Raw genomic sequence first — 27005 nt, forward strand, 5'->3', positions numbered from 1 at the left:
TTAAAGAATTTTGTATGACAGTTTCAGACTTCTATCAAGATGATTATAAATTTTGCAAATATTTTGATGTATTTCAATATTCCAAATTACAAAATTGTCTCTTGATTACTTCATGTTTTAAAATATGCGAGCAATAGGAAAATGGAAAGATTATTTACTATATTTATTAAATTCTTTAAAGGACTTTCAAAATTTGGCAAAGAATTTCATTAACTTTATTATTCTAAATTAAAATATTGGCAACTAATCAGAAAATCTGAAGATTTTTTATGACAACTCAAGAATTTTTTAAACATTTTTTTATATCAATATTAATTTTATTTATTTTAATACATATTGGTTTGATTCCCCAAGATCAATTCGTTAGCGTTATTTCCCATAGCAAACTATTATGTTTGAAAGTTTTTTCTATATTCTGCATTGCATGCCCGCATTTCGTGACTTATTGCACATCTCTAAGGACGAACGTTGAGCTAGATCTACTTACGCTGACATTCATTTGAGTGCCAGGCGACTAGTCCAAAGATATTTTGAATATATCGAAGTGAAAATGTGTGCGACTGCTGACATTTTTACTCTTCAATTCTATTGCTACCACCTGCTGAAGGTGCTGCTGCTGCATCCTTACCACACATTCGTGTTGCACAGGATTTTGCCACAGTGTGTCGCATATCAAAGGCGTACCAAATTGCAGAGCATTTCCGTTCCCCTCTTTCCCTTCCAAGTCCAAAAGCGGTTTCAATAGGAACTAACCAGAGAGGGCCGAGTTTGTTTGGTGGATATGTGTGTGGGGAAATTGTCACTTGAAAATTGCCAAGTTGAATAGAAGTGTCGATGCATTGCGATGCTCTCGAATGCCAAATGGAATGAAGCGACTCCCAAGGCAAAAGACTTTTGTTAAGGTGCTGCCAACAATAGGCTACTTATCGGCACTCTCTTTCTCTGTCTATCCTATTTAAAGTATCTGTTATTCCCCTTTCTAATCTCGTTATTAAATGAGACTGTCAGCTGTTCATTGATTGATGAGCTATCCTCATTCCCTTAAAAGCAGCTGTTGTTGACTTGACCAAGACACACACTCGGTCTCTAACCAGAAACCAATTACAAAAATATTGTGCAATTATAATAAGTAATTAGTCAAAGTCGTCTTAAAGCTGACTCCTCCCTCTCTCTTCTTTCTCCCGCCCCGGACACGAGTAATTAACATAATTAAAACGCAAATGAAATGGATGAAAAGCCTTTTCGCGTTCACGTTCATTTCGATTACGTGCGATGTGATGCGGAGCGATGCCAAACGACCGGGCGCCTAAATGTAGGCAATGCTAATTTGCATATTTTAATATCGACAGCAAATATTAAATGCAACATTTTTGCCATTCGACGCCCAATTAAAAGTGGCTTAATTTCCGATGGGTAGATAAATACTTAAATTACACTCATAATAAAGTGTAGGCGAAATTGAGTATACGCCGCGTACTCTCGTTCAATCATACTATAAATACAAAATTTAATGAATGACCTTTAAGGTTGCAAATATGCCTGGCTTTCATTTTAATTAGTGGATGGTTATATAGATTATTAGTAGTATACTTTTGAGGGTATGAATACAATTTATTTTGGGAGTATCTAATTAAATATGAAAGTAGAAACAATTTAATATAGAACTATATTTGGAACACTTTATTAGAATAATATGAAAAGAAAAAAAGCTAAAGGCCTTTTCAGCCTGTGCTCTAGTAATACGTTAGTGTTCACTTTAATATCTATTTTTTGAAATAAATAAATATGAAAAGCATTTTTATAAGTTAATTTTTTTAAAAAAGAGATGATAATGAAAACTTCTGAATTTGGTCTTTCCTATTGAACCAAATTACACAAATAAAAGACAGAAAGTAAGGAACAAAAATTTAAAAAAAAAATGTTTACAAAAGCTTTATAAATGTAGGCACAGGACAATTGTATAAAACAACTTAATTGAGATTAATTTATTTTTATGTAAAGCCTAAAGAAAAGTGTAAAGTTTTGTAGCAAAATTTCTGTAATTGAAATTACATTAAATTATTCATTAATAATTTTGCTAAATATTTTAAAGAAGATATTATATTTGATGCCTTTTATGTTTTATGGTATGATATGGTTGGTTATTTATTTAGAGTAGTTTCTAGTCATCTCATATCATTATTAAACACGATCATCTCTGAAGCGCAGGCAATCCAGAAAAGCACTCAACGGTTTATGCATTTTAGTGAGTACGTGTATCTCGTTGTTAGTTATTGCTGCCAGCTGTCGAAATATTTGACAAACATAAATTTTAATGACGAACGCGCATAAAATGTAAATCAAATGATATTAAAGGGGCGCCTGGTCGTCCTAATGGGCTTCTCTCTCCCTACCTCCCCCATATTTCTCTGTGGACCCTTTGCATTTTGGGAGTAATGTGTAACATGCCGTTTTTATGGGAAATTATGGAAATTGATTGCCAAGTGGCTGACAATGTGGGGAAGGGAGTGGCGAAATAATCGCGTGAAAAGTTTGTCAACATTGAAAGCGTGAAGAGAACTTCAAGTTGAAGTTGAAGTTGAAGCTGAGTGATGTCTGACAACGAGAGGAGAACAAAGTAGGGGAGTGGGAGTGAGAAAGCGAAGAGGGAGGAAGCGAGTGGAAACTGTCAGTGACATTGATGATGACGTTGGCCATGGGTGTTGACAATGTTTGTCAACAGACATGCAGGCTGGCAGCTTGACAAGCAGTCCCCAAATGAAGACAGACAGCTGGAGGAGAAGAAAGAGAGAGAGAGAGTAAGAGAGAAAGGGAATTTAAGCAGCGCCACAGCTAGTGGGCGCTAAAGTTCGCAGTCTTTCAAGTGTCGAGTTTTTCTTTTCAGCTTTTCCATAATGAGCTGCACTTTGCTGCATTTAATTAGCAAAAGGGAGTTAAGCACTTGCAGAAGAGCAAAATCGGAGGCATTCATTGGGAGTGGCAATTAAAGTACAAGTTGCACTAGATGCTTTGTTTGTGGTCTGCGTTTTAAAGTTGGCCAAGAGTTGCTCCAAAAAGTTTTCCACTTGCAATGCGAATGCGATGCGATAAGCGGCACTTTTCCGGTCTTCTATCTGCGAGAGCAATTAAAGACAGCAAACTTTTACACCAAGGTGGAGTGAGGAAAGTGAGGCAACCACATTTTCAAAAAAGAAACGCGTGCTGATGCCAATAAAAGAAACTGTAGAAGAAAATATAAAATGCAGCAAAGCAAAGTATTGAAGAGGAAGTGGACGAAAGAGTTGAATTGGGAAATAGAAATGGCAACATCTTGAAGAAGGAACAATGAACTGAGTAGCATAATAATTGATTGGACATATCGATTTTAGAATATACTTTTTTGCAGTGCAAATGCAATACTATAAAGTTACTGAAGACGAAGCTAATTGAGAACGAAATTTGAAGATGTAGAGCAAAGTTTTCTGTACTGCAACTATTTAGAACTATTAAAAAAATTAAATAAGTGATTCAGTTAAGGAAATATGTAAAATAACCAGACAATCATTTAAGTTCTTCTTTAAATTAAAATCAAGTAATAAAGCTAGAGTCGAGTGTGCTCGACTGTAAGATACCCGCTATCCAATTTTGCGTATTTTCAAATATACCGAATTAATATACCGCATAATACTAAAAATATATTAAAGTCTACATTTGGTATATGGACAGAACTTCATTAAATTATACCATAAAGTGCAAAATATACCATATACTGCAAAATATACCAGATTGTCAGCCAAAGTAACTAAGATCCGTAATAAGTGGTTATTTTTTCCATACAAAAGTATTTCTTAAATAACTTTCATTCAAGTTCTTCTTTAAAGACAAATTATTAGAAGTTAATAACTGACAAGTTTAACAATTCAGTGCACAACTAAACCTCAGCTTCTAAATAAAATTTCTGCTCTTCAGTCTATTTCCAATAACCAATTCTCGACGAAGGTCAATAAAAGATACTTGAGAGGCAGCTTCATTCATATTTCACAGCTTCAATGAATCTCAATATTTAATTAAATTTGAAATTTGTATGCTTTGGTTGCGTTAAACGCACACAAGGAGAAAGAGATAGATTTGCCGCAGAAACCACAGAGAGTAACTGAGTTTTTCACATTGATATGATTATTTTTGCATTTGGTCGAGCAAGAAAGCCAGAAAGTTGGTTTACTCTCTAAAGATATTCAATGCATTTTTATGCAAATAAAATGAACTCGCTTTCTTGCCTCGGCAATTTCCCTTTTACTCCTGCCTTCTGCTCCTCGTGGCTTGGCCAATAATGAAAAAGCATTTTGAATAGCAGATAGGCAAACATTTGAAAAATGCACAAGGAATGCATAGAAATGAATTAAAACCATAAAATATTTTGCAATCACAAACAAGGAAAACGATTTTCTGAGTCTCCGCAAAATATATAAACTAAATGAAAAACCATCGAAATAAATTCAGCTTGAAATGCATGCAACAAAAAAAAAAAACAATAAAATGCAAAGTTGCTGTTGCATTAAAGAAATTAAACTTCTTCATGCTGGCAAAACTGTGTGTGGCAAGAGGTGTGTGGTTAGCTGTTATGGGTATGGAAATTGGTTGTGGTTGTGTGCGGTTCCTTTAGTCCTGGCAATGAAGCAGCTCCTGGTCTACGTTGTGATCCTGGGTTTTGTTGCTGCTTTTCAATGCCTGGGTAAACAACTTAACAAGTTGCCTTGAGGCGCCACACACAGGCAAGTTGTAAGAGAGACGGAGAGACGACTCAAGTCATATTTATGTTTTCATACCGTGTGGGCGGGCTGCCATTGCTGCTGCCACGCCCATCAGCTTTTTGTCAATTTCACATGCACGTCGCTTTCATTGCCAACAACAACAACGACAACGACTCCAAATGCGAATTGCTCCTGCAGGGCAAATATCCTGCGCACAAAACGTGCACAAGTCTCGTGGCCGATGGAGATAGCTTCAGATAGAGATAGATAGCAGGGCATTAGACAGAGATAGAGATATGTGTAGAGAGAGAGAGAGAGAGAAGCGAAGGAGATGCAGAAAGTTGCATAGGCCAACAAGCAAATAAGTTAAATGCCAGGCAATGAGGCTGACTTTGAGTTTGAGTTTGAATCTGATTCTGAATCAGAATCTGCATCCACATCGGCATCGGCATCAACATCGGCATCGTCATCACTATCCTGCAGTTGCTTCACAGTTTCTTTGCCTTCTGTTTAAGTTCCAAACACATGAAAAGTCGACAAAGTTATCAGAATTCATGACTTGCTTGGCAACTCTTCAATGCAGAGAGCACATTAGCTAAGTGAGGCTGTTTGTATACCTTTTTATTGCATTTTATACAATTTATATACAATTTTAAAAGTATATTAATCTAAATATAAATTAGAAAATTTGTTTTAAATTAGTTAATTAAATTTGTGAATTTTTCAATCTAATTCCTTTATATTTTTAAACCAAATTTGCCATATTTGAATATACAATCAAATTAGTGAACGTCTTTTGGGTATGTTTGAATATTTTATACTTTCTGAAACAATTATTTAAAGTATACCTTAAATTCTAAATAAAGTATACCTTAAATTCTAAATAATAAAATTAAATTATTTAATTGTTTTTGGGCGTGTTTGAATTCAAATCTTTTATATTTATTGCAAAAATTTGACCTACATTTTTGTTTGAAAATATATGTATTTTTTTTTAACAATTACTTAACTACTTTTATCTAATTTTGAATCAGAAAATATATCATTAATTCTTTAATATTTTCTAAAACATATATTTTTTTTTATTTATTTTTTATTTTCTATATTTAGTAGAATTCAATTCGTTTCATTTTCTACTACAATTACTTAATGACTTCAACTTAAATTTAAATATGAAAATTGAAAAGAAAATTATTTAATAAAATTTGTTCACATTTTTTACTTAAAAAGTGTATTTATTGCTTTACTTTAACCCTTTTTGTACTTTTATGTTGACTGCCGTTCACTGTAGACAGGTCGAGCGATTTTTGCTTGCAACTTGCTGCAACTATAGTTGCAACAGCAGAGAAAAAGCCAAGGCAGCAAAATGCAAAATGTGATTTAATGCGCCTTGGTGTCGCATGCTAATGAGGCAAGTTTGTGGCATAGTTAGTCTGCTACTCGCAACGTACTCTTAGTTGCTGCTTTTTGTGGCACGTGCCGTGCAATACGAGTCTGCCCTTAAAACGGCAAAAAATAAAAAGTTCTAAGCCTTATGCAGTTGTTATTCTGTGTCTGTCGCATCTCAAAATTATTATATGCTAAATAGTTTTTCCCTGGCCGCAGCTTTGATTTATAGACTGAGCTGAGATGATGTCGTGCTAATTGTGTTGCACGGCCTTTTAACTATGCCACTCGGGCCGAAACGTGACTCTCGAAAAATTGCTTCAAGTTGACAGTTCGTAGATCATAGTTAGAAGATCTCTTGCGGTCTAGAACGTGTTGTTCCCAGCAAGGAAAGCTTGAAAAAATAAATGTGTTGGAAAGCTTGAAACTTGACACAAATTGAGTTTAAATTTTATTTAGAAGACGAAGTAAGCAGTTAGTGTGTGACTTTGTCTAGATGATCTGCAAAATTTTGAAAATAAATTTTGAGAAGTGTAATATAACATATAATTCAGTCTATTGATATGAAATAGTAAGTAGTAGTAGTATTACACAAAACTAGAAATGTCATTAAAGTTTTGAAAGTATTATATCGTAGTTATGTTACTATCAGTAAGATTTAAATACCACATTTTTCATGATTCGTAATACGTATTTTTCACACTTTCAAAAGAAGATTTAACTGCATTTGTAAGTTACAAAATATTTGAAAGATTTTCAAGAATCTTCGAGCTACAAAAGTGTCTGTAAGATTTATATTGACATAAAAGTTTATTGCACAAAATTTATCATTACGAAATGCAAGTTTTCTTCAAAGTTAAGAAAGCCTACAATTCAATTTACAAAATATTTTCCAGATACAAAATCTTAAGGTACAAAAGGTTAATATATTCACAGAATACAAAGACTAATCAAGTTGTTTTCGTGTCGATAACATTGGTAATCGATTTCACGCGTTTTTTTGTACTGATTGTTTAGGTAACTCAATGCCATCATTAATCTCTCAACAAATTGAACTTGCTCAAAATTGGCAGCTCGATAGCAAGCGTGAGTCTAGAGTTCATATAATTAATAGCTCAAACATGTTCACCATGGTTACTTTTCAATTAAATTGCCATGAGCTGAGCTGCGTTGAGTTGAGTTGCGTTGAACAGCGAGAAAAGTCAACGACTTTTGTGGCCACTTTGGGCATTTAAAGCGTAGCATGCGGCAAACCCGGGACACGCACTTTAAGGTTCAAATCGGAGTCAAGTGGCAGGGGAGAGGGCGAGTAGAGGAGGAAATTTGCAACTGCCACAGCTTGGCGCAGGTAACGCTAACTGATAATCACTCAATTTGCTTCGAGGCACAAAACTATGAAGTTCACTCAACTTGGCCAACGAGTGGCAAGGCGAGGGAGAAGCAGAGATTCAACCAAAGAAGCCAACGCCTGCGAGGCATTTAGAATAACAACAACAAGAAGATGATGTAGGAAGAAAGGTAAAGAGAAAGGGATGAAGCGAAGAGGCAGCTAGAAGTGCACCAAATTGGCATCAGCGTGGCAAAGTGAGCAGCTCTTGGTGGAGAGTGTAGAGAGTGGGGGCAAGTGTGTGGAGGCGGTAGCTAGGGCATCTGCCATGCAAAATAAATGTTGTAAGCGTAAACATTGCTTAGCGCTTGCAACAGAGAGCGGGGCAAATGCATAATGCAACAGCAGCAGCGGTGGCCGCAGAAATTTCCAACTTGCAACTCGAAAAATGGGCGAAAGAAAAACAGCCACAACAACAGCATTGAGCAAAACAAAAGAAGCAACATAAACGGAAAGCACAAGAGAAAAATTAGTTGCGCCAAAAGCAAAGCGACGGCGACGGCGACGTTGACTGCTCTGGATGGATGCTATGCTGTGGCATGCTAAATGTCTGCGGGGCACGATTATCATGTAAGTCGAGGCCCCAGCGAGAAGAAGCTGCTACTTACATGTAAGTTTATAGTGCAAAAGGGAAAGGAAGTGCACTACTTTTGTTACTACTATTCTTACTACTAACTGCATATGCATGCGGCACTTAATCGCATGCTTGCCAACAACTTGAGACTTAGCTGCCAAGATGTTGCAGGGAAAGAGTACAAAGATAGAGAGAGAGAGAGAAGGAGAGAGAGGACAAACTCTGCTTGCCACTAATCCTATTGCTACTACTATTTCAACTACTAAGTAGGCTGCGCTTAGCTGACGAGCTGAAGACTGAGCTGAAGAGATGTCGTCAATATGAAGCGAAGCAAAATACATTTTGTTTTATTTCCACTACTATTCCCTGTTCACCGCTTATATTTAAAGATGGAACATTTTTTTAATTTTTCTGTTTTTTTTTTTTTATTTTTTATTTTATTTTATAATTTAAGTGACTGTTTGAATAATATTTAATATTATTCCATCTTCAAAAGTTGCAACCAATATTAATTTTACTTACTTACTCTTTTAACGTTTCCATATTTTATTATTTCCATATTTTACGATAATTTATGTTATCATCTAACAATTCTACTTGTAACATTATCCTTATTTTTTTCCTGCACTGGTTTTTACCATATTTGATTTGCTTATTTTTTTTTAAACTATTTATGGTATTTCATATTCTTCGATTGATACTTAAAATTATTCTTTCCACTTCTTTTCAAGATTACTATTAATTAATTTTCTATGACCTCATGTTGTTTATGTTCACTTTCTTAATTTTTTATTATTATTATTTAGAAATAGCGTAATCATCATATATTGCAAAGATATTTTCTTTTAATAGTATCCATATCTTAGAATTTAAAGAATTTTGAATATACAATTATTTTTTATTGTATTATTTTAAATAATGTTTCATCCTCTATTTTAGTTTCCATTGAAAACGAAGAAAAATACAATTCTATTATTCCCATTACTTCACTCTTAATATAGTATTGTAAATGTTTATTTTAGCTATTTTCAAACCATATTTTTATAATATTTACTTTAGTACTACTTTTCATTGTATTAGGATTTAATTTTATTGTTTTATCGACTCTCTGATGAGAGCTAGTTACTTTTATTCCACTCAATGTTATTATTTCCACTATACTTCATAATAATATTTATTTTACAATTGATACATTGTTTTTTTTATTGTTTTATATTCAACATACTTTTCACTATATTTATAATCTCTTCTTGCGCATTATTTTTCCCGATAATTTTCACAAATGATTCTTTTCCTATTTATTATTTTATTTGATCACCTTTCTCTGATGTTTCTTGTAATATTGTTGCTACTATTTCCACATTATTTTTGCTGCCACTCGCATAACAACAATGTGGGTACTTAGTGAAGTCCCATGCCTGGGCACTGCATTAGTGGCATCAACTGCAGTGAGTGCGGGTTGAAAGTGTTGAGCTTGTTATGGTGGCAAGTCCATAGAAGGAGTCAGCAGTGTGTTGAAAGTGGAGCAAAGGGAGCGAAGAGTGAAGAGTGAAGAACAGGGGCAAAGCTTAGCTGGTAGGGTGATTGAATGCGAGGCATGCAGCGAAGCTGATGCAATTGGATGCAGATAAGTAATCTGTGAGCTGAAGATAAATGGGCAGAGAGTGAGCAGCATGATCTGCCTACGAAATAGAATTTGCATATTTGGCCTTAAACTACGCTTAGAATCTTCAGCTAAAACCAAGCTGCGGTAATAATTGAGGAGGCAAAAAGGCAACTGAAGTGAAACGCTCCAGCAAATTGAATCTACATATGATGAGGCTTGCACTATAGAGTAGAGTATAGAGGCAACTCCTACTCAAGCGCTGGTTTTGGGAAGTTGCTGAAGCCATTTTGCATAATTCTAAAGTGAAGCCGCGAGAGTTGCCGGCCAAAATGTGGCCAAAATACCGCGGATGACACACGTTGACTGTTTTGAGTGGCTGACTACTTGGCTAGCTTGGCAGCCAGAGGATGGAGTTGGGGATGCAGCCAGAGGATGAGGATGAGGATGCGGATGCTGTCGCCCGGCTGTGGCATTGGCGGTTGCATGCCTCAGTGCGCCTAAGCTCCGTTTGATGGTTGACATTTTGTAAGGCGAACGAAACGAACGAACGTTGCCCCAAAGGCGCTGCATTAGCCGTTGCTGCCGCATCCCTTCTTGCAACAATGCTTGCGCCATGTTGCAACACTTGGTTGCGGATTTGGCGACATTGTCGCATGATTTGAAGATTTCCAGCTGGCGACAAGTTATCAAGACGAACGTGACTAGCAAACAGTTGGCTTAACTTTTGCGTTTCTCCTACTCGCAGTGCTTGCAACAGCAGCCACAAAGTTTCCACCACTGACAGGCAGACAGACTGACAGAGAGACAGACAGACAGGCAAGTAGACTGACAGGCGATAGGGCGTTTAGTCTGAAAACTGCAGCACAAACTTTGTATCAATGTGGCATTGTCCCAGTGCCACTGTCTTCGCTGTCGCTGTGTGAGGTGCATGATAAAAAGAAAACCCGTGGGCTGCTTGACTTGAAAGCTGACTCTCGCCTAAAGTTAATCAAAGTTCCACAAAAAACTTTAAATGTGCTGGTAAATCACATTGCAAAGAATTGTCACTTCTGCAGAAGCAGAAAGCAGACTTTCAAGTTATTCAAAAGAAATTGCGACAACATTTTAAATAGAATTATCTAGCTGATCTTCAAATTTCATCCGTGATAAATTGTGTTTTTCTCGCTCAATTGAAGAACGATATTTTTATTACAATTTAAATATAATGAAATAAAATATGTTCTACAATAACTTTTTATTTGTAAAGAATGAAAAGAGATGTCAATTCTGCAGATATTAATGTAATTGTAGGAAAAAGAAAAGAATTGTCACTTCTGCAGAGGCAGCAAGCTGACCTTATTATTGGGCAAAAGAATACGCGACAATATTTGAAAAGAGAATTATTCAGTTGATCTTAAAATTGTAGATGTGATAAATCGTGATTTTATTGCTCAATTTTTCATGGATGAAACCTTTTTTATAACAATTGGCTAGAAATTCTGTTCCCTAACAACTTTAAATCTAATAAGACTATATATCTTTGAAAAGAATTGTGATAATCGATTAATACTAGACAAATCTAGCAAATAGTTCTGCTCTGATAAGAATTGTTATTTCTACAACAAGTAGTGCAGAAGAAAAATGAACATTTAAAATCTAGCTGGTCCTCGAAGCTTTAAGTTTGATACATGATTATTTGTGAGTTTATCGTTCCTTTATTTATTAATGTATTCTATTTTGATACAGTATTTTATTGTAAACATAAAATAATGATGGGAAAATCCAAGAAGCAATAATCATCTGCAAAAAATGATAGTATGTGAAGTGAATTGTTATTCGCCTCAGAACAAATATTAAAATTAAAACTTAAGAAGTCAAACAGATAATCAATCTGCCCTTAGAATCCATAATAATTTTCAGCGTTTCGCACTCTTTTGTACTTTAATGAACTATAGTTTCATGCAGAATATTAATGTAATAATAAGAATAATAATAGGAAAATCAAGCTAGTGATGCAACTTGGATCGCTGAATGGGACTTCATCATAAAGGGCACTTGGTAAAGGTCGTGAGCATAAATTTCGAAATTGTTTCGACGTTATTAAAGAACCCGAATCAGAGTCAGAGGCAGAGTAAGAGTCAGCATCAGCGGCAAAGAAGAACAATTCGAGTCGAACGACTCAGCAAGCATTGAGGCAACAAACAGCATTGATGAAGTACATCAACATCAACAGCATCTAGAGAGAATCAGCAGCAGCAAGCAGTAAAAGGAGTTGGCAATGGCGACCTCATATGCCACAGGGCAAGTTTCGGCTTGAAACTTATGGCTACAAAACTGAACAGATCGAAAAAGTGTGGAGAGGGGAAACAGAGTGCAGTGAGGGCAGACCAGGAAACCATTGTGCTCAACGGGCCGACTGCCTTCCTATTGAGTGTTTGGCGACTGTGACTTGGGACTGTGGACTGAGACTGAAACTGGGGACTGAGACTGAAGTCGAGGGTCTGGCTGGCGATGTTGTGCGGGTGATAAGTAACATGAATCACGTTTTATTTTGCCTTTGGACTTTAACGATGCGATGCAGTCAATGTGGCGATGGAAGCTGCTGGCTTCGAGGAGGACACGCTCAATGGCTGACTGACTTTGACTGCGACTTCGACTTCGACTCTGACTTCGACTTCGTCTTGGGCTTTAGCAAAGGTCAGTCGTTGGTACAAGTCTCAGCTCCCAGTTCTTCACGTTCCCAATGAGTCTTTGGCTGCAATTTTTATTTACCTTTTGTATACGATATGAGAGTTCTGCTCAGGTTTGTATTTTTTTTTCTTCGTTGTTCTTGTATTGCTGGAAGCGTTTTCAGTTCCTTTTCTTTTGGCTTTAGCTTTTGTACATTTTTATTTTTCTTTTCCTCCCCAGCTATTGTGTCTCGCTGTGGAACGTGAGAATTTAATATTTCTTTTCATTAGCCTCGGTCTTGTCCTGGTTGGTTCACCTTGTTGAGTACTCTGCGGAGTGTTGAAGTCGCTGCTACAATTTGTTGTAACTAGCTGATAGAGAGAGCGAGCGGCAGGCGACACTTATAAATTTCATGGTTCTATTTAAAATGAAATTCACAAAAAAAAAAGAAGACAGAGAGGTCACATCAACTGTGTCTGCCACATAATTTATGCCCAATGGCCAAGGGCTAAATTCCGGAATTGATGTCGAGATTTAAGATGAAATATTTGGTAATGAGATTACCGAATGACAGCTTAGAATGCATAATGCCTAAACGAAAATAAAATATGTTTATCTTAGCTGTCATAAGAAGTAGAAATAAGTTTGACAAGTAAGAAAACTACAGTCGAGTGTACTCGACTGTGAAATACCCGCTATCCATTTTCAATAAAACCATATTCTACAAATATACCAAAACTATACCACTAAAATTTTTAAATATGCTGAAGGTTATCAGGAATCATTGCGTCTCGAGCTATGTACATAATAACGCCTGCTATTCGATTTTCGGGGGCGGAAGTGGGCTTGGCAAAAATTTTAAACAAACTTCATCTGGGTGCAAAAATAACAAGTGCTGTAGAAATAAAATGTAGTTCTTTAGCTTATAGTCTTTTGGATCAAGGTGTTCACGGACGGACAGACAGACAGACGGGCACGGCTATGTCACCTCAAGAATATATATACTTCATGGAATCGGAGGTGCCTTCCTCTGCTTGTTACATACATTTCCTAGAAACATAAAGCTATAATACCCTTCTATTCTATGGGTAGCGGGTATAGAAATTCAACAGCAATCAGTTTGAATTGCAGTTGAATTTACTCTGCACTCTAATCAATTTTCCCTTGAGCTGCATTTCTCTCTCGCCTTGAATAAATCTCGTTTTGAGCTTCTCATTTCGTTTGCTCTCGAGTGCTAAAAAGAAATTATGACAATTAAGCGAAGCACGCGCCAGCCAAGCGACGAAAACCGCAGCATAAATCTGTTTAAGCCCAGTTTTCGCTTCGTTTCCCATTCCTCATCGGGCTCCCAGTTGCCCCATGGCTTGGTGACCACATGCTGACAGCCTTTGTGGCCATGGCTTTAATTACGGAACGTGGCGTAGCTAGAGAGGCAACTTTTTGGCCACCTGCTGCATGCTTTACGAGCATAATACGCATATCTTAGCCCCTTGGGCAATATCGTAGTCATAGCCATAAGACCAGATCACAAACTGCTTCCTATGTGTATCCCCCAAAAGCAATTCTATTCATTTTGGGTCGAGTTAAGTTGAGTTTGGTACCTCAGCGTGTGGCCTCATCAGTGCTCGCCTTTTATGGGCGGGCTGCGTTGCATTAAAAATTTCCTGCATATGTCGGACGAACGATTCATTCGTTCGCCATTTGAATACATCTATGGCAAAACGGAAATTTATGCGACAGCTCTAAAAGCTCGCAACTTTATCCATAAACCCGTCAACTTCAAAAGGATGTCCAATCAGTTTGCACGAGTTATATCACGCACTTTCTAGATACTCGTTTCACACACTGCTTAAGCTGGCATATCAACAACATTGTTTTCTTTTCATTAGATGTAGTTAATAAATTGATTTGGATTGTCGTTGAAAAGGTAGTGAATATTATTGTTTGCTTAAATGAAAAAATATTTGAATGAATTGTTAAAGTTAAAATAAAACGAGATTTAAAGAATGTGGAAAAGGAGTTTTCAATTTATGGTCTCATCAATAAGTATGAAATATTATATTTTACTGCAAAACTTATGATTGTGAAATAAATTGATACCTAAGTTTGTACCTAATGTTTGATGCATACTTAAGTTTCATGATTTTTGAATAGTAAGAGACTCCAAAAATATATTAAAATAGTTCATATAATTGCGACTTAAGCATGAATCTATCTTAATTTTATTCATATACACGTTTTGTAGTTTTATACATATTTTAAAAGTAAATAAAGCCTAATTCTAGGTTAGGTATTTCCCAGTCGAATAGAGCTTAATCCACAGCTAGAACTTCAAGCCTATTCGCATAGCTCATTTCATCAAATTGCCAGCGATAACTATAAAATTTTACAGCATTTTCGGCATCGCATCGAACTCAATTCATTTCCGAGTTGAAAGTTTGTTTATGCTTTCGTTCCCCTTGCTCCCTTCTCCACTCTTGCAATGATTATGCTCATTGGCTTTATCATGGAATAGGCGCTGCATAAACAAGTCGACTGTTTTCTCAGCTTGGCAAATTTACAGACGATATTTTCATTACATTATTTGCGATGCCATTAAAATCGATTTTGGCCCAGAGAAGCAGCAAAAGCAGAGCAGCAGAACTTTTGGGCCAACTGTCATTAGCATTGTTAGTGCGGCAGCAAGTAAAACTTTATCAATTTGTGGGCGTGGCTTTTGCTAATAATTTATGCCCAACCCCACGATAACTCGCAACTGCTAATGGCATTGTCCGTAACATGACTCATCAGTAGTGAAGTTTTGTGACGCCCCTCGGCAACTCTCCCCTCGCCACCCGCCAACCTCAGGGATTTATATCCATTTGTGTCCATTCATTTCGTTCGAAGCGATTGCGATTGTTTGTCTTCATTTCCGACGCTTAACTCTGATTGACATTCATGCCCCATCATTTATTCATTTGGGCGCCGTTTTAATCCCGAAAACTTCGAGAGAGAAAGTGCCGAGAAATCAGTGCTTGCCGAAAATTTAATTGACTGCCTCGTCAGAAATTGGCAGCCCACAAAAGTGGCTGCAATTGTCGGCGAGCTGACAAATATTGGCACTGCCATTAGCCAGTCCGGAAGTTGTCTTACTTACCTCCCTCCCCGACTCTCTACCCTGCTTCCACTTGAGGAGTGCTGTGATTTCTCTTTCTTTTTTTTTTTTGTTGTGACTGGTTTCCCAGAACTCAGGACATCAACTGCGACGGCTGCTGCGCAATTTGCTGTGATTTGCAAGCACCTCATAAGCACAATAGTAAAATGGGGGGACTGAGGGTGACTCTCTCGATGGGGTTGTTATTCGCTTGGGCAATTAACTTTTCCATTGTTTATCCTGCTGCTGCCGCCCTCGAGATCATTCCTATTCCAACTATTTCAAGCTGCGTTCGAAGTGCGAGTAGTTTTTGCTTTTGTTGCTCTGCAGTCAAGCGCAGCTGTTGAGATTTTTTATGGCCTGAAGATTGGACGCGTCTCTTTAGCCCAGCATTTTAAGATGTTGTAACCCTTACTCTCAGACAGATAGCATCTTTAATGTCTGTTGACTATTAACAAAACTATTAAAAAGTTAGAGAGTTCTTAACTATAAAATAAGTAAAAATATTTTACTACAAAATAATATATTTATTACATGCGCTTTAACAACATAATAAATAATTTCAACAAATAAATTGTTTTTCCAATTGTTGTTGTTAATAGAGAGATCAAAATCTTAGCATAAATCTTACTTTCAATCAATGCGTCAAGTACTTAATTTTGAAATATAATGAACATATATATTAAACAAGTGATTGCAATACTAAAATTTTTGATATACTTAACATGTTACTCAATGTTTTACTATTTTGGATTATTTATTAAACAAGTTTTGGTTTACTGAGAAATTAAAACATTATTAAACCTCTTCTTGATAGTAAATTGAATAAATATAGTTTGTTTTATTTATAAATATGGTTTTAATAACATAAATCGTGAGGGCAGCGAAAAAATCGCGAGGGCAGCGAATAAATCGCTGCGATTAATTCGCTAAACGCATAAACGAATATATAATTCCATTGGGTGTTTTGGCTTTTGATGCAATATAATTGAAGTATATTATACAATACGAGAAACAGTTTTTAACTTATTAAAAAAATAATAATTAAAAATCATCAAAGTTCATCACTAATTTTTCTGAGAAAACGTTTAGTAGATTTGAGAGACTTTAAAAATGTTAATTTAAATCTTAAATGTACTCTGTTTAATGAACTAAAAATACAACTTAAATGTTAACTATATCCGCGAAGTGAAATAAAAACTCAACATATTGATACACATACAATACATAACATATCATATATTTATTGAACAAGAATTTGTTGAACTTATTCCAGTAATGGTCTCTACTTGCTATTTAATGAGTTATTAAAAATCTAGTAAAATTATTAGCTTTAACTTTAAGCTATCAATAAATTCTTCCTTCCTGAAGCCTGACAAAAACAAGCGACGGTCTCTTAAGAACATGTTATGTCAGCGTGTTATCATTCAGCTAATTAACTTTGCACGTTGCTTTGCTCCCCATTTAATTACTCGCATTTCAGCTTTTACTTTGTCAAAGAGCCAAAGTCAAGTGCATCGCAGCTAAAATGTGTTTTTCTTTTCGATTTTCCCGTTTTGTTTTTTTTTTTGTTTGTCTGTGATTTTGGTTGTCGCGTAATTGAAAATAGCAATTAAACACGTTCAGTTTAGTTCACTTTTTTCCAGCAGTTTTTCGCTGGTGTCAATTTCGCAGACTGTTTGCCAAAGTATTTGCAATTAATTAAATTAAAATCGCTTTCTGTTGCAGTTTTCCTTTCACCCTGCTCTTCGCTTGTTTTTTATGCGACAAAGTGATATTTATCAGTGACAACAAAGAAAGCACAAACACAGAGTGAGGAGTATATTTTGGGAAATTCCTTATTTTAAAACTTGATCTCGATGTTAGGCAAATTTAACGAGTTTTCCCCACGTTCTTCTTATCCAGCTCCTGTTTGTGCTTCTCGCGATAGTCGGAAATGGCTTTGCGTGCGATTTTCGCCATCAAATGTCCCGTCTCCAGCATCGATTTGAGGTCGTTCTTAATCCTCACCGCAATCTTATCCACATGCGGCCACATTGATGTCACATATTCGGTGATACCAGCCACGGAGTTTTCCTTCGCCTCGACTTGCTTTATAAAATCCGTGTACACATAAGTGTGAGCGATGCCCACCGAAAGCAATGCAATAAAAATCCAAAATTTCGAAGACATTTCTGTACTTATTTTGTGTCGTGTATTGTGTTGATCTAATCTAACAAAGCTCTCGAAATAATATGATTTCATTTGTTTTGGCAAACTTTTCCTGTTCCGAAATGTGTTCCATGGCTGTCTGAGCTCTGGCTTACAGACTACCAAAAAGTACCCATAAAGTACCAAGAAAAAGTATGCTACACAACAGTTGGCAACGTGCAACACGCCACAAAACTATTGCATTGGTCCATCTGCTGTAGAGGGATAAAGAGGAGCAGGGGAGAAAAAACTTTGGTGTGAGTCCCTTTTACTGCTCGCACAATGTTCACACTTTTATTTTTAGTAACTTCCACACAAATGACTATCCACTCACATGTTTTCTTTATGATTTTCACGCCGCCAAAAAGCAGAAAAAAATGCAATACAAATAATAAAAGCAGAATTAAATATACTACGTGAACGTGTCAGCTGCTGGCAAGTCTATGTTTAAATGCTCTGCAAATATTTTAAAAATATGTGTGGAAAAAATTTTTTTCAAGGAATTTTTAATATTGTATTCTCTCATAAATAATTATGATATTTAGGAAGGTAATAATTTCCCAAATGAAAATAGCATTGAAAATAAAGTCAATAACTATTATATTTGTACTGTCCTTTTCATTCTTCAATGCTATTGTAATTTTTGCAATTTTTACTTTCAACTGAAAAGGCAAGATAAGAATAACATATACTTATCTTAAATAATCCTTCTTTATTTCTTCAGTTGAAATATATTATTTATATTTTCTATACATCGTCTTTCATTTTCTTACACTTAATAAACATTTTATATAAGGTTAACATTTTCCAGCATTACCTTCTATATTTTATATTTATTTGTTGACCTTCAAAAGAATTTTTTGATTTTATTTTCACACAGAAAAATCCTTCATAAAAATTTCAATAGTGTTTGCAATTAGAATTCTTATTTAAAGAATTTTTTATTAAGTACAAAAAGTTCCCAAGAATTTCGTTGTATTTTTTTTTTATAATGTCATTTTTTTCTCTGTGTATCAAGGGACAGTTCTTTTTATAGGGTATGTTGAGAATAATCATAACAATAGCTTTTGTGGTTATTAAATTTCCACAAGCTGCTGCAAGTTATGTGACTTTTGAATGCATTAAATTTTAATTTAAATTGTGATTAAAGCAAGTTTTTCTACTAGTTAATTTTGTGTATCTTTGGATCGGTTTTTTCTATGTTATGGTATATTGAATTCAAGATATACCATATTTAGTGAACGGTCCTTAGGACTCTGTTTGTTTGTTAGGGCATTTAGAAACTTGCCGAGCCAAATAGAAAAGTTCATTGCAGCAACATTTTTGCCACATTAACGCTTGCACACGCCCGCGCCATTTTGTGCCGTGTGCTTCACACACACATACACACACTCGCACTCACACCTACACATTAATAACTTTTTTATGGCGGTCACATAAAAACGGAACACAACTCGCTGCCATATTGAATATTATTGTTGTTGTTCTTGGTTTTTCTCTTACTCATTTTTTTAGGAAAAACTTTTCGTTTGCTTTTGGTTGCAGCTTTAGTTGCTGATGTTCTTACTGTTGTTGTTGTTATATTATTTGTTGTAGTTGTTAAATCGCACACGTGTTTTGTAAAACAGCGCCATATCCTTCACATCCTTACGACATGTCCCGCTGTGTGCGTGTGCTCTCCTCAGAGAAGGAGGAGGAAGAGAAGAGAGAGAAGCCGCCAGACCGCAACAACAAAAGCAGCTCAGATTTCTGGCCGACGCTTTTAACTGCAATTTGTTGCCAAGTCGCTTATCCAGCGCGCACCTACGGTTGCCTCTCGCTTCCCCTCCTCCTCCTCCTTTGCGTTCGCATCCTGCCAGTTGTCCTGGATTTTATTTGAGGGCAGCCATTGCACACATGTTGTTCAGTTTCAGTGCGGTTCTTTTATAGCCGGAGTATTTAGAAAACAAGTGTAATCAAAATTATATGGGCGTGGGACGGACGTTCGTTCGCTCATGTGTAGGTGGCCGCCTACTTGCCACGCCTCTCACGCCTCACGCTTTTCACCCAACTACTCGTAAATTTCAACGCTTACAGCCATGTGACTCAAGGAAGAGCTGAAAGAGAGGAGGGAAGAAGGTTTATGCTGTAGCTGCGGTTGCTGGCAAGTTATGATTGAATTTCAAGCTGCTTTGTGGCTATCGCTTTTAGTGTGTGAATGTGTGTTAGTGTGTGTATGTTCACTACATTTCCGAGTGTGTGTGTGTGTGTGTATGTGCGAGGGATAAGCCAACGTTTCAGCTGTTTGTAATGGGAAAAGTTTTCGGCCAAAAAACATGAGACAAGTGCTTGTCAGAATTGCAATTAGTTGAAGATGAGCCACAAATATTGCAGCTTACAGTTAAATTGCGTCATTTTCATAAACTCTACACAGTTGCATGACCCCAATATATGTTATAATCCCAGCTGTATAATGTGGACGACAGCGAACTAAATTATTTTTTATAGTTACGTGCCATTGTTTTTTAATTTTACTGAGTTGCCAATTAGAATAAGAATAAACAGTTGACATCTAAAGAAAAAGTGAATTTTAGTATAGTATAATTATTTCAATTACTCAAATATCCGTTATTATTTTAATAATACATCTTCTGTATTAGAATAAAAAGCAAAACATACCAAGGGCATGAAAGAAGTTAGGCTAGTAATATTGCAATTATGTATTTATGTTAATTTTAATATTGTATATAATAAAACATTTCATCTATCATAAAATTGAATTGAGCATTTTTAGAATTGAAATAAATGGCTCAATACTAAGCAGACTTCAAACAAATCAATATTTGCCGGTAAGAGTTTTTTTGTAAGTCGTTATATTTTAAAATAAAGAAATTTATCGAAACATTTTCTTCAATTATGATTTCTTCAAATAGTATGAAAAGATACAACTTATTTTAAAGAAATATGGAGGTAGTGCAATTTAATTATGTTTTCTAAATTCGTATCATTAAATATTGTAAAAAGCGCCTTCTCCATTTTAAATATATTTTAATTTGGAATACGAATAACAAGTAAGTCTAGTAAGTATAGTCTTTTAAATTGTAGTATTTTTAAAAAATTCGGACATTTACTTTTCAAAAAGTGTTTTGTTAAATCAGCCAGTTCATTGAACAGTCAGTAGTTTAATGAAATATCTCATTCTATAACCAAATTTATAAAATTCCATCACCTAGTTCGTTCTCTGAAATATGAAGCTCTTTATGTAACTAAAATTTAAACAAAAACTCAATGCAATCAAATTGATAATTGAGTAACTTGCTTCCCTTGTTCCTCCCCAAATAAGAAATGCAAAATCATTTTCAGTCTTTAACAATAAAATAAAGTTTTATTTGTTCATATTTGTTTTTTGCGTTTTTTGTTTCTGTTTTTATGCCATTTGTTGCAGTTTTTGCCATTTGTTGTTGTTGTTGTTCTAATATGTATACACACACTTATATGATAGTATTGTAATTGGTTTTTGTTCGCTAAATGTTCATACGTATTGAGTTTTCTATTTTACAGCGATTCTAATCGAATTGTATTGTATTGTGTATGGTAAATGTAATTGCAATCGAAATGAATTGAATGAATTTCATTTGCACTTCATTTCTTACGCTTCAATAATAATTGTTCACTTAAATGCTAGGTTTTTGAAAATTTTGTTGGACACCAAATTAAAAACAGAGCAATCATTATTTGTGTTGTTAAATAGAAATTGCAAAACAATTAAAACTCATCATCATCGTCAACACATGTGTTAAAATGGCAGTTTTGTTTTTTTGTTTTGTTCTTTTCGCTTAATTGTAGATCTGACTTAATTAATTAGTTATGCAATTTTTCACAATGGATGTAGGGTTGAGGGGGAAGGTGGGGTAGGGTAAGGATGGGTGTGTTCTTAAGTGTTATGACTACAACGTCATTAAAAATGTAATAAAAACGCGTTTGGCTTTAAAACTGAATTAGTTGTAACAAATACATACAATACATAATAATAAATATACAATAGTTTATATCATAGTTTATAGCTCTAGTTACACTTCTAAATTTACGCTTTTAATTCGCTTTAAGTTTAGCACATGGAGGACATTTATTGCTACATAATACATTTATCATTGACCATTTTCATCATATATCGTAGGAGTAGTTGCGTTAGTTATATCTTGATTTATATATATGGTTAATTCAATGGCGAACGTGTCCCATGCTACACTATTTAAAGTGAAAAAAACCTAAACTGAAACAATTTTAAAAATGAGTAAAGGGTATTCTAATAGCTCTTAGAAACTTTTTCTGCTTTACTTTGAAATACATCATTTTTTTAAGTTTTTTGTGTTTCCCAGTGTTTAAAACAGAAAAATAACTCGGAAATAATTTTTAGCTCTAATAAAAGTGCTAATCAAGAGCTATAAGATTAGTTTCTTTACTTAAAATAAAAATATGTTATGGTATATGTTTTCTTTCACTTTAAATAATGTTGTGCGGAACATTTTTGCCACAAAATTACCCATAAGCTTTATCATTTTTGTCGTCAAGTATTTTGTATTTTACATTTAGTTCGTAGTGCAATTTGACTGGATTTTGGATTAAGTAATTCAATCTGCATTTACACTTTGTATATATTTATATATCGTATTCTATGTGTGGCTATGCATATATTTGTATGTTAGTTTATAAGTACGTCTCTCATTAATTGTAGGGCACATTTAAAGCTTTCACATAAATCAAATGAAATTCTACTTAAATGCAAGTCGAAAAGGGGAAAATCTTCGTATACCATTTTCGAATGTGGGGTTGATGGATGGGGGGATGGGGGATGGGGGATGGAGTGGGTTGTCGATAACAACTAGAATGCGCTAGAATACTAGAATAAACTATGCTTATAATGCTCTTACACTCTACTCTCGTAATATTCTTTCTCTCAAACTTATGCGAATAGTTTTGGTTCAACAAGAAAGCCAGCAATTGAGCTCCAGCTTTCGGTTATAACTAAATATTAAACAATAGCTTTTGATTTTGCTTGCGGTTGCCAGAGAACTGAGCGCGAAACGAGGACGAGGGGCGAGAAAGGCGGACGAAAGAGTTAGAAGATGAACTTTATACAAAGCTGTATGAGGAGGATTCAATTGCATCTGGATGCGGGGGTGGGTTAGCCGTATTTCTCAGAGGAGAGGACTGTTTTTTAGTGCTCTATGTGCTAAACGCCAAGTAACTCTCGTTAGCCGCCGCCTCAGCCGCCGCCACCGCCGCCGTCTCATACTAGACATACGCCTGGGGTCGAGTGCGCGGTTCCTTGCCCTGCAATCGCTCGACAAAGTTGCGCCAGCTGACCATGGTCTTGCTGGAATACAGCCACACACTGGACGTCACGCCCACGAGCATCGAGCACAGATACTTCACCATATAGATCTGAAAGATAGGACGCGCCTCGGGAGTTCCCGGCGGTCGTGCTGCCGGACAGGGTATGGAGAAGGGTTTGCAAATGTCGCGATGCCATTGAATCATCCACTCATCAAAGTTGTAGTACTCATAGAACAAGCAGCCCAACAGTCCCAGAGCCGGCAGTATGAAGAGTCCCGAGAAGAAACCAATGCGCAGCATCAGACGCTCCAATTTGTCCGTTCGCTTGCCGTCCGTCTTCATCACGGTGCGTATGCGGAACAGCGAGATGAAACCCGCCAGCAGAAAGAGAGCTCCGATCGAGAGGTAAATGCACAGCGGCAGGATGAGAAAGCCGCCTAGTGAGTGTGTGTCCAGCTGACCCACAAAGCAAACGCCAGAGAGAATGTCGCCTGGAATTAAAAGAAGGGGAAAAAGGTTATTAGTAAAGTACTGCATTAGAGGATGAAAGAGAGTTGAGAGTTTTGTCTCTAATTCCTCAAAATATTTTTATATACAGATACGCTCTTAACAATATTCTGTATAAAGATTCTTAAGTTAATATTATATCCATTAAATAAGAGAGAGATTGAGCTACTGCCAGAATAAAATGACTAAATGAACCCTTTAATATTATTAAAACAAGTCATGGAATTTCTAGAAAGCAGTTCCAAAAATCGCAAGTATCTATGTTAAGGATGATCAGAAAAAATGGAAGAACTAAAAATTACTCAGAACTGTTACTAGATTGTTATCCATAGCGATGTTTAGGTGTAATACAATGCATGTCAAGTAATAATAAATTGTAAGTGTCTATTGTAAAAAAAGAAACTAAATCTCAGAAATATAAAAATTAAAAATAATAAAAATCTGCCTATGTGATGTAGAAGAAGAATTAGAAATATGTAGGATAGAAAAGACTTCTTGGAAATATTTAAAGTTTGAAGTAGAGTGTAAATTATATAAAAACAAGAATAATCAACAGAAAATGATCAACTGAATATTTTCTTGGAATACTCGTGGGCTGTTAATATCGTCAAGAATAAAATTATCAAGTATGGAAATAAATATTGGCAAAGGAAAACGATCAGCTGAAAATGGTTTTAGAGCTGTCAATACCCTGAAAATAGCTGCTATTACAGATCTTTAAGCATTACGTTTTTGAGTGCCAAGCTAATTGAAATATAATAAATACTCTCCACATTAATTTGTGAGAAATTTTGCTTAGCCAGCGTTATGAAGCTAACGACTAGACTTGATGACTTGCAACCGCAAATAATAGCTCACACTTAGGCCGAACTTGAGCAAACTTAAGGCCACTTTTGGTTGCCAGAGAGTGGAGCACAATTTTGACTAGGAAGCATCCACAATGTGCAACAATATGTGGCAGAGGCCGAAATGCAAATGTGAAATGCAAAATGCAAAACGGAAAGCCAAAATGGCTGTGCAACATAAATACAAGTCGAGTTGTTCAAGTGGCATGTTGCAAGTTGTATTTGCAACATGCGGACTTGTATTAATATTCGACATTTGATGTCTGCATCAAGCACAAAATGCAGCACAAATATTTGAGGCAAATACTTGGTTAATGCGCAGTGAACGTAGAGAGAGAGTGAGAGAGAGGGAGGGGGGACAGAGAGGGTTGGGAACAGATAAACAATGCTTAAATTTACTTTTACCTTTTGGGTAAATATTTACACAGTGATTGCTTAAACAGCAGAGAGCAGAGGAGGAATCAAGCAACTCGTAGTTCAAAGTCGAATGTGCCGACTGCGACTTGCTTGTTTAAACAATTTACAATCTACTACAACTTCCCTCCCTCTCCCCTCTTTTGCTGTGCACCTTTTGCAGTCAATGTTGTTGACACCGACACAAATCGAAGTGAGTGACTGACGTGCCACAAGAGTCGCAGTCGCAGTCGCCGTCGAAGTTGGAGTTGGAGTTCGAGTTGAAGTTGAAGTTGCCTCGTTTGCTTTGCTCATTAGCGCTATTTATAAACATGTTACAGGTTTGCTACACTTCCCCCCCGTGTTTTTATCTCGTCTGAGTTCAACATTATATCCGCTCATAAATTATCGATTAGCTAGCTGTTCCCTCCCCCTCCTTTTGCTTTTACGGTATGACATGCTAATTCGGCTTTCAGTTTTCACTTGCAGCAACTCTCGCCACCAAATTATTAACGCCCATTTGAGTCGAAAATACTTTCAATTAATTTGCACAAGACTCCCCGATAATTAGCTAATGTAATAGACGTAAAATGATTATCATACAAATTATTCAACAATTTGAAAATCCAACCCAATTAAAGTTGCACATGGCAGGCCGTAGATGGCGCTACTGTGCGCTGGGGCAACTGGAAATATAATTCCTGGCCATAAAAGTCAGCTGAGCTGCAGTTCTTTGTAGCAAATTAAGCGAAACGAAATTTATAAGCGCCTGGAAAATGCAGATAAACGAATACAATAAATTACCAGCCAGAGCAGGAGGCAGAGCAGGGGGGGGGGTTGGGAGTGTGGGGCATGCCACAGCGGGCATGAATGCTGCAGGGGGAAAGGAGATTGGACATCAAAGCGCGCCAATTGAATTGAAAAGCTAAAAAAGCGAATGGGCTGCACGTTGCACGTCCCACGTATTAAGCGATTTCCGCCACTGGAAACTGAAAATAAATCAGAGAATGAAAAAGTGAGCGCAGAAGAAGGCGATCTGCCACCTGCCGGCTACCGCCCGATTTGAGGCTCCCGATATTGATCTTAATTTTAGCGGCAGAAGAGCAAAAGACAGCAAATGATATCGCAACGAATGAGAGCGACAGAAAGATAGCGAGACGGACGGACAGATAGACTTGGCAAAAGGGAAACAGAGAGAATCAAATGGTATTGAAAGGAAACCGGCCTCAGATTGCCGATATATGCTGAGGGGCAGAGAGAGAGGGCAGTTGAGGTAGCTATTGATAAATGAAGAGCAGACAGAAGGAACCAGTTCCAGTTTGCTGCAATTCTCTCCGGCGAGGTCCTTTCAAAGCTAAAAACCCGTTTTGAGTGAGCCAGCCTTTGTTGGCCATTTTGGAAAATTGCATTTTGCAGTCAGGCAACGAGTTGACAAAGGCAGCAGACAGAGCGAGAGAGAGAGAGAGACAGAGAGAGGGAGTCTGAGATACGCGTTTGTTGCCGCTGTGACAATTCAGTGCTGTCAGTGCAACAGCAACAACAACAACAATGCATGTCAATTGTTTTGTATGGCATGAGGAATGCGTGTTGGGAACGGGTTGGGTTCGAGTTGCAGCCATCGGGATGTTGCGTTGACTTTTTCCCGTCCGTCTCTCAGTCTCCTCGGCCTTTTGAGTCATTTGGGGCCCCGCATGTTGATGAAGTGCAGACAGCAAAATTCCATTTTTAGTCATGCCATTGCATTTGATTATAAACCAAACGAAACCAAACTACGAGAACAACAACGAACGTTCGGTTCGAAATAAATGCTGGACTGAAAAAAAAAGAAAAAGTCTTTTTTGCAGCAGCTGCTGTTGCTGCTGCTGCCAGATGAGGAACAAGTTTTGTGTTGAGACAACAAGCACTCGCAAAAGGTGTTAATCTGTTGGCCAAATACCTAAAGTACGACTGCAGGTAACTCATCTTCACTTTGGCGAGGTGAGAAATGCTTTTGTGACTGAAATTACAGGGCGACACAAAGCGAACAAAGGCAGCGCCTTCTTGAAACTCCAAACAATCTCGGGCACTAAATGATGTTGGTCTTGACTCGACGTTGAGCTTGAAATGAGGTGTCACTCTTGCTGGATTGTCAATCAAAAGGCTGCTTTGTCTCTGGGCCACAATTAACAGGTGGCACATCCCAAATCACTTTAGCAACTCACACACAAACTGATGACTGAAAACTAGATGGTGCAAAAGATTTCCCAGATAGAATACTATAGTATATCGTAGTTGACACTTTGCTGAGCT

At 36.5% G+C, this 27005-nt stretch overlaps 1 protein-coding gene across 1 annotated transcript in view; it reads right to left on the reverse strand.

The window, feature by feature from the left end:
• Positions 1-22061: 22061 nt before the first annotated feature.
• The window catches only part of LOC133844151 (frizzled), a 114397-nt gene continuing 109453 nt past the window's right edge, over positions 22062-27005 (reverse strand). The window contains exon 5 of the mRNA XM_062278007.1: positions 22062-23462. Coding sequence (XP_062133991.1) covers positions 22930-23462 — 533 coding nt within the window. The 3' untranslated portion in view covers positions 22062-22929. The remainder of the gene's footprint in view (positions 23463-27005) is intronic.

The sequence above is a fragment of the Drosophila sulfurigaster genome, chromosome 3 (genome assembly GCF_023558435.1).
Source record: "Drosophila sulfurigaster albostrigata strain 15112-1811.04 chromosome 3, ASM2355843v2, whole genome shotgun sequence".
Taxonomy (NCBI): domain Eukaryota; kingdom Metazoa; phylum Arthropoda; class Insecta; order Diptera; family Drosophilidae; genus Drosophila; species Drosophila sulfurigaster.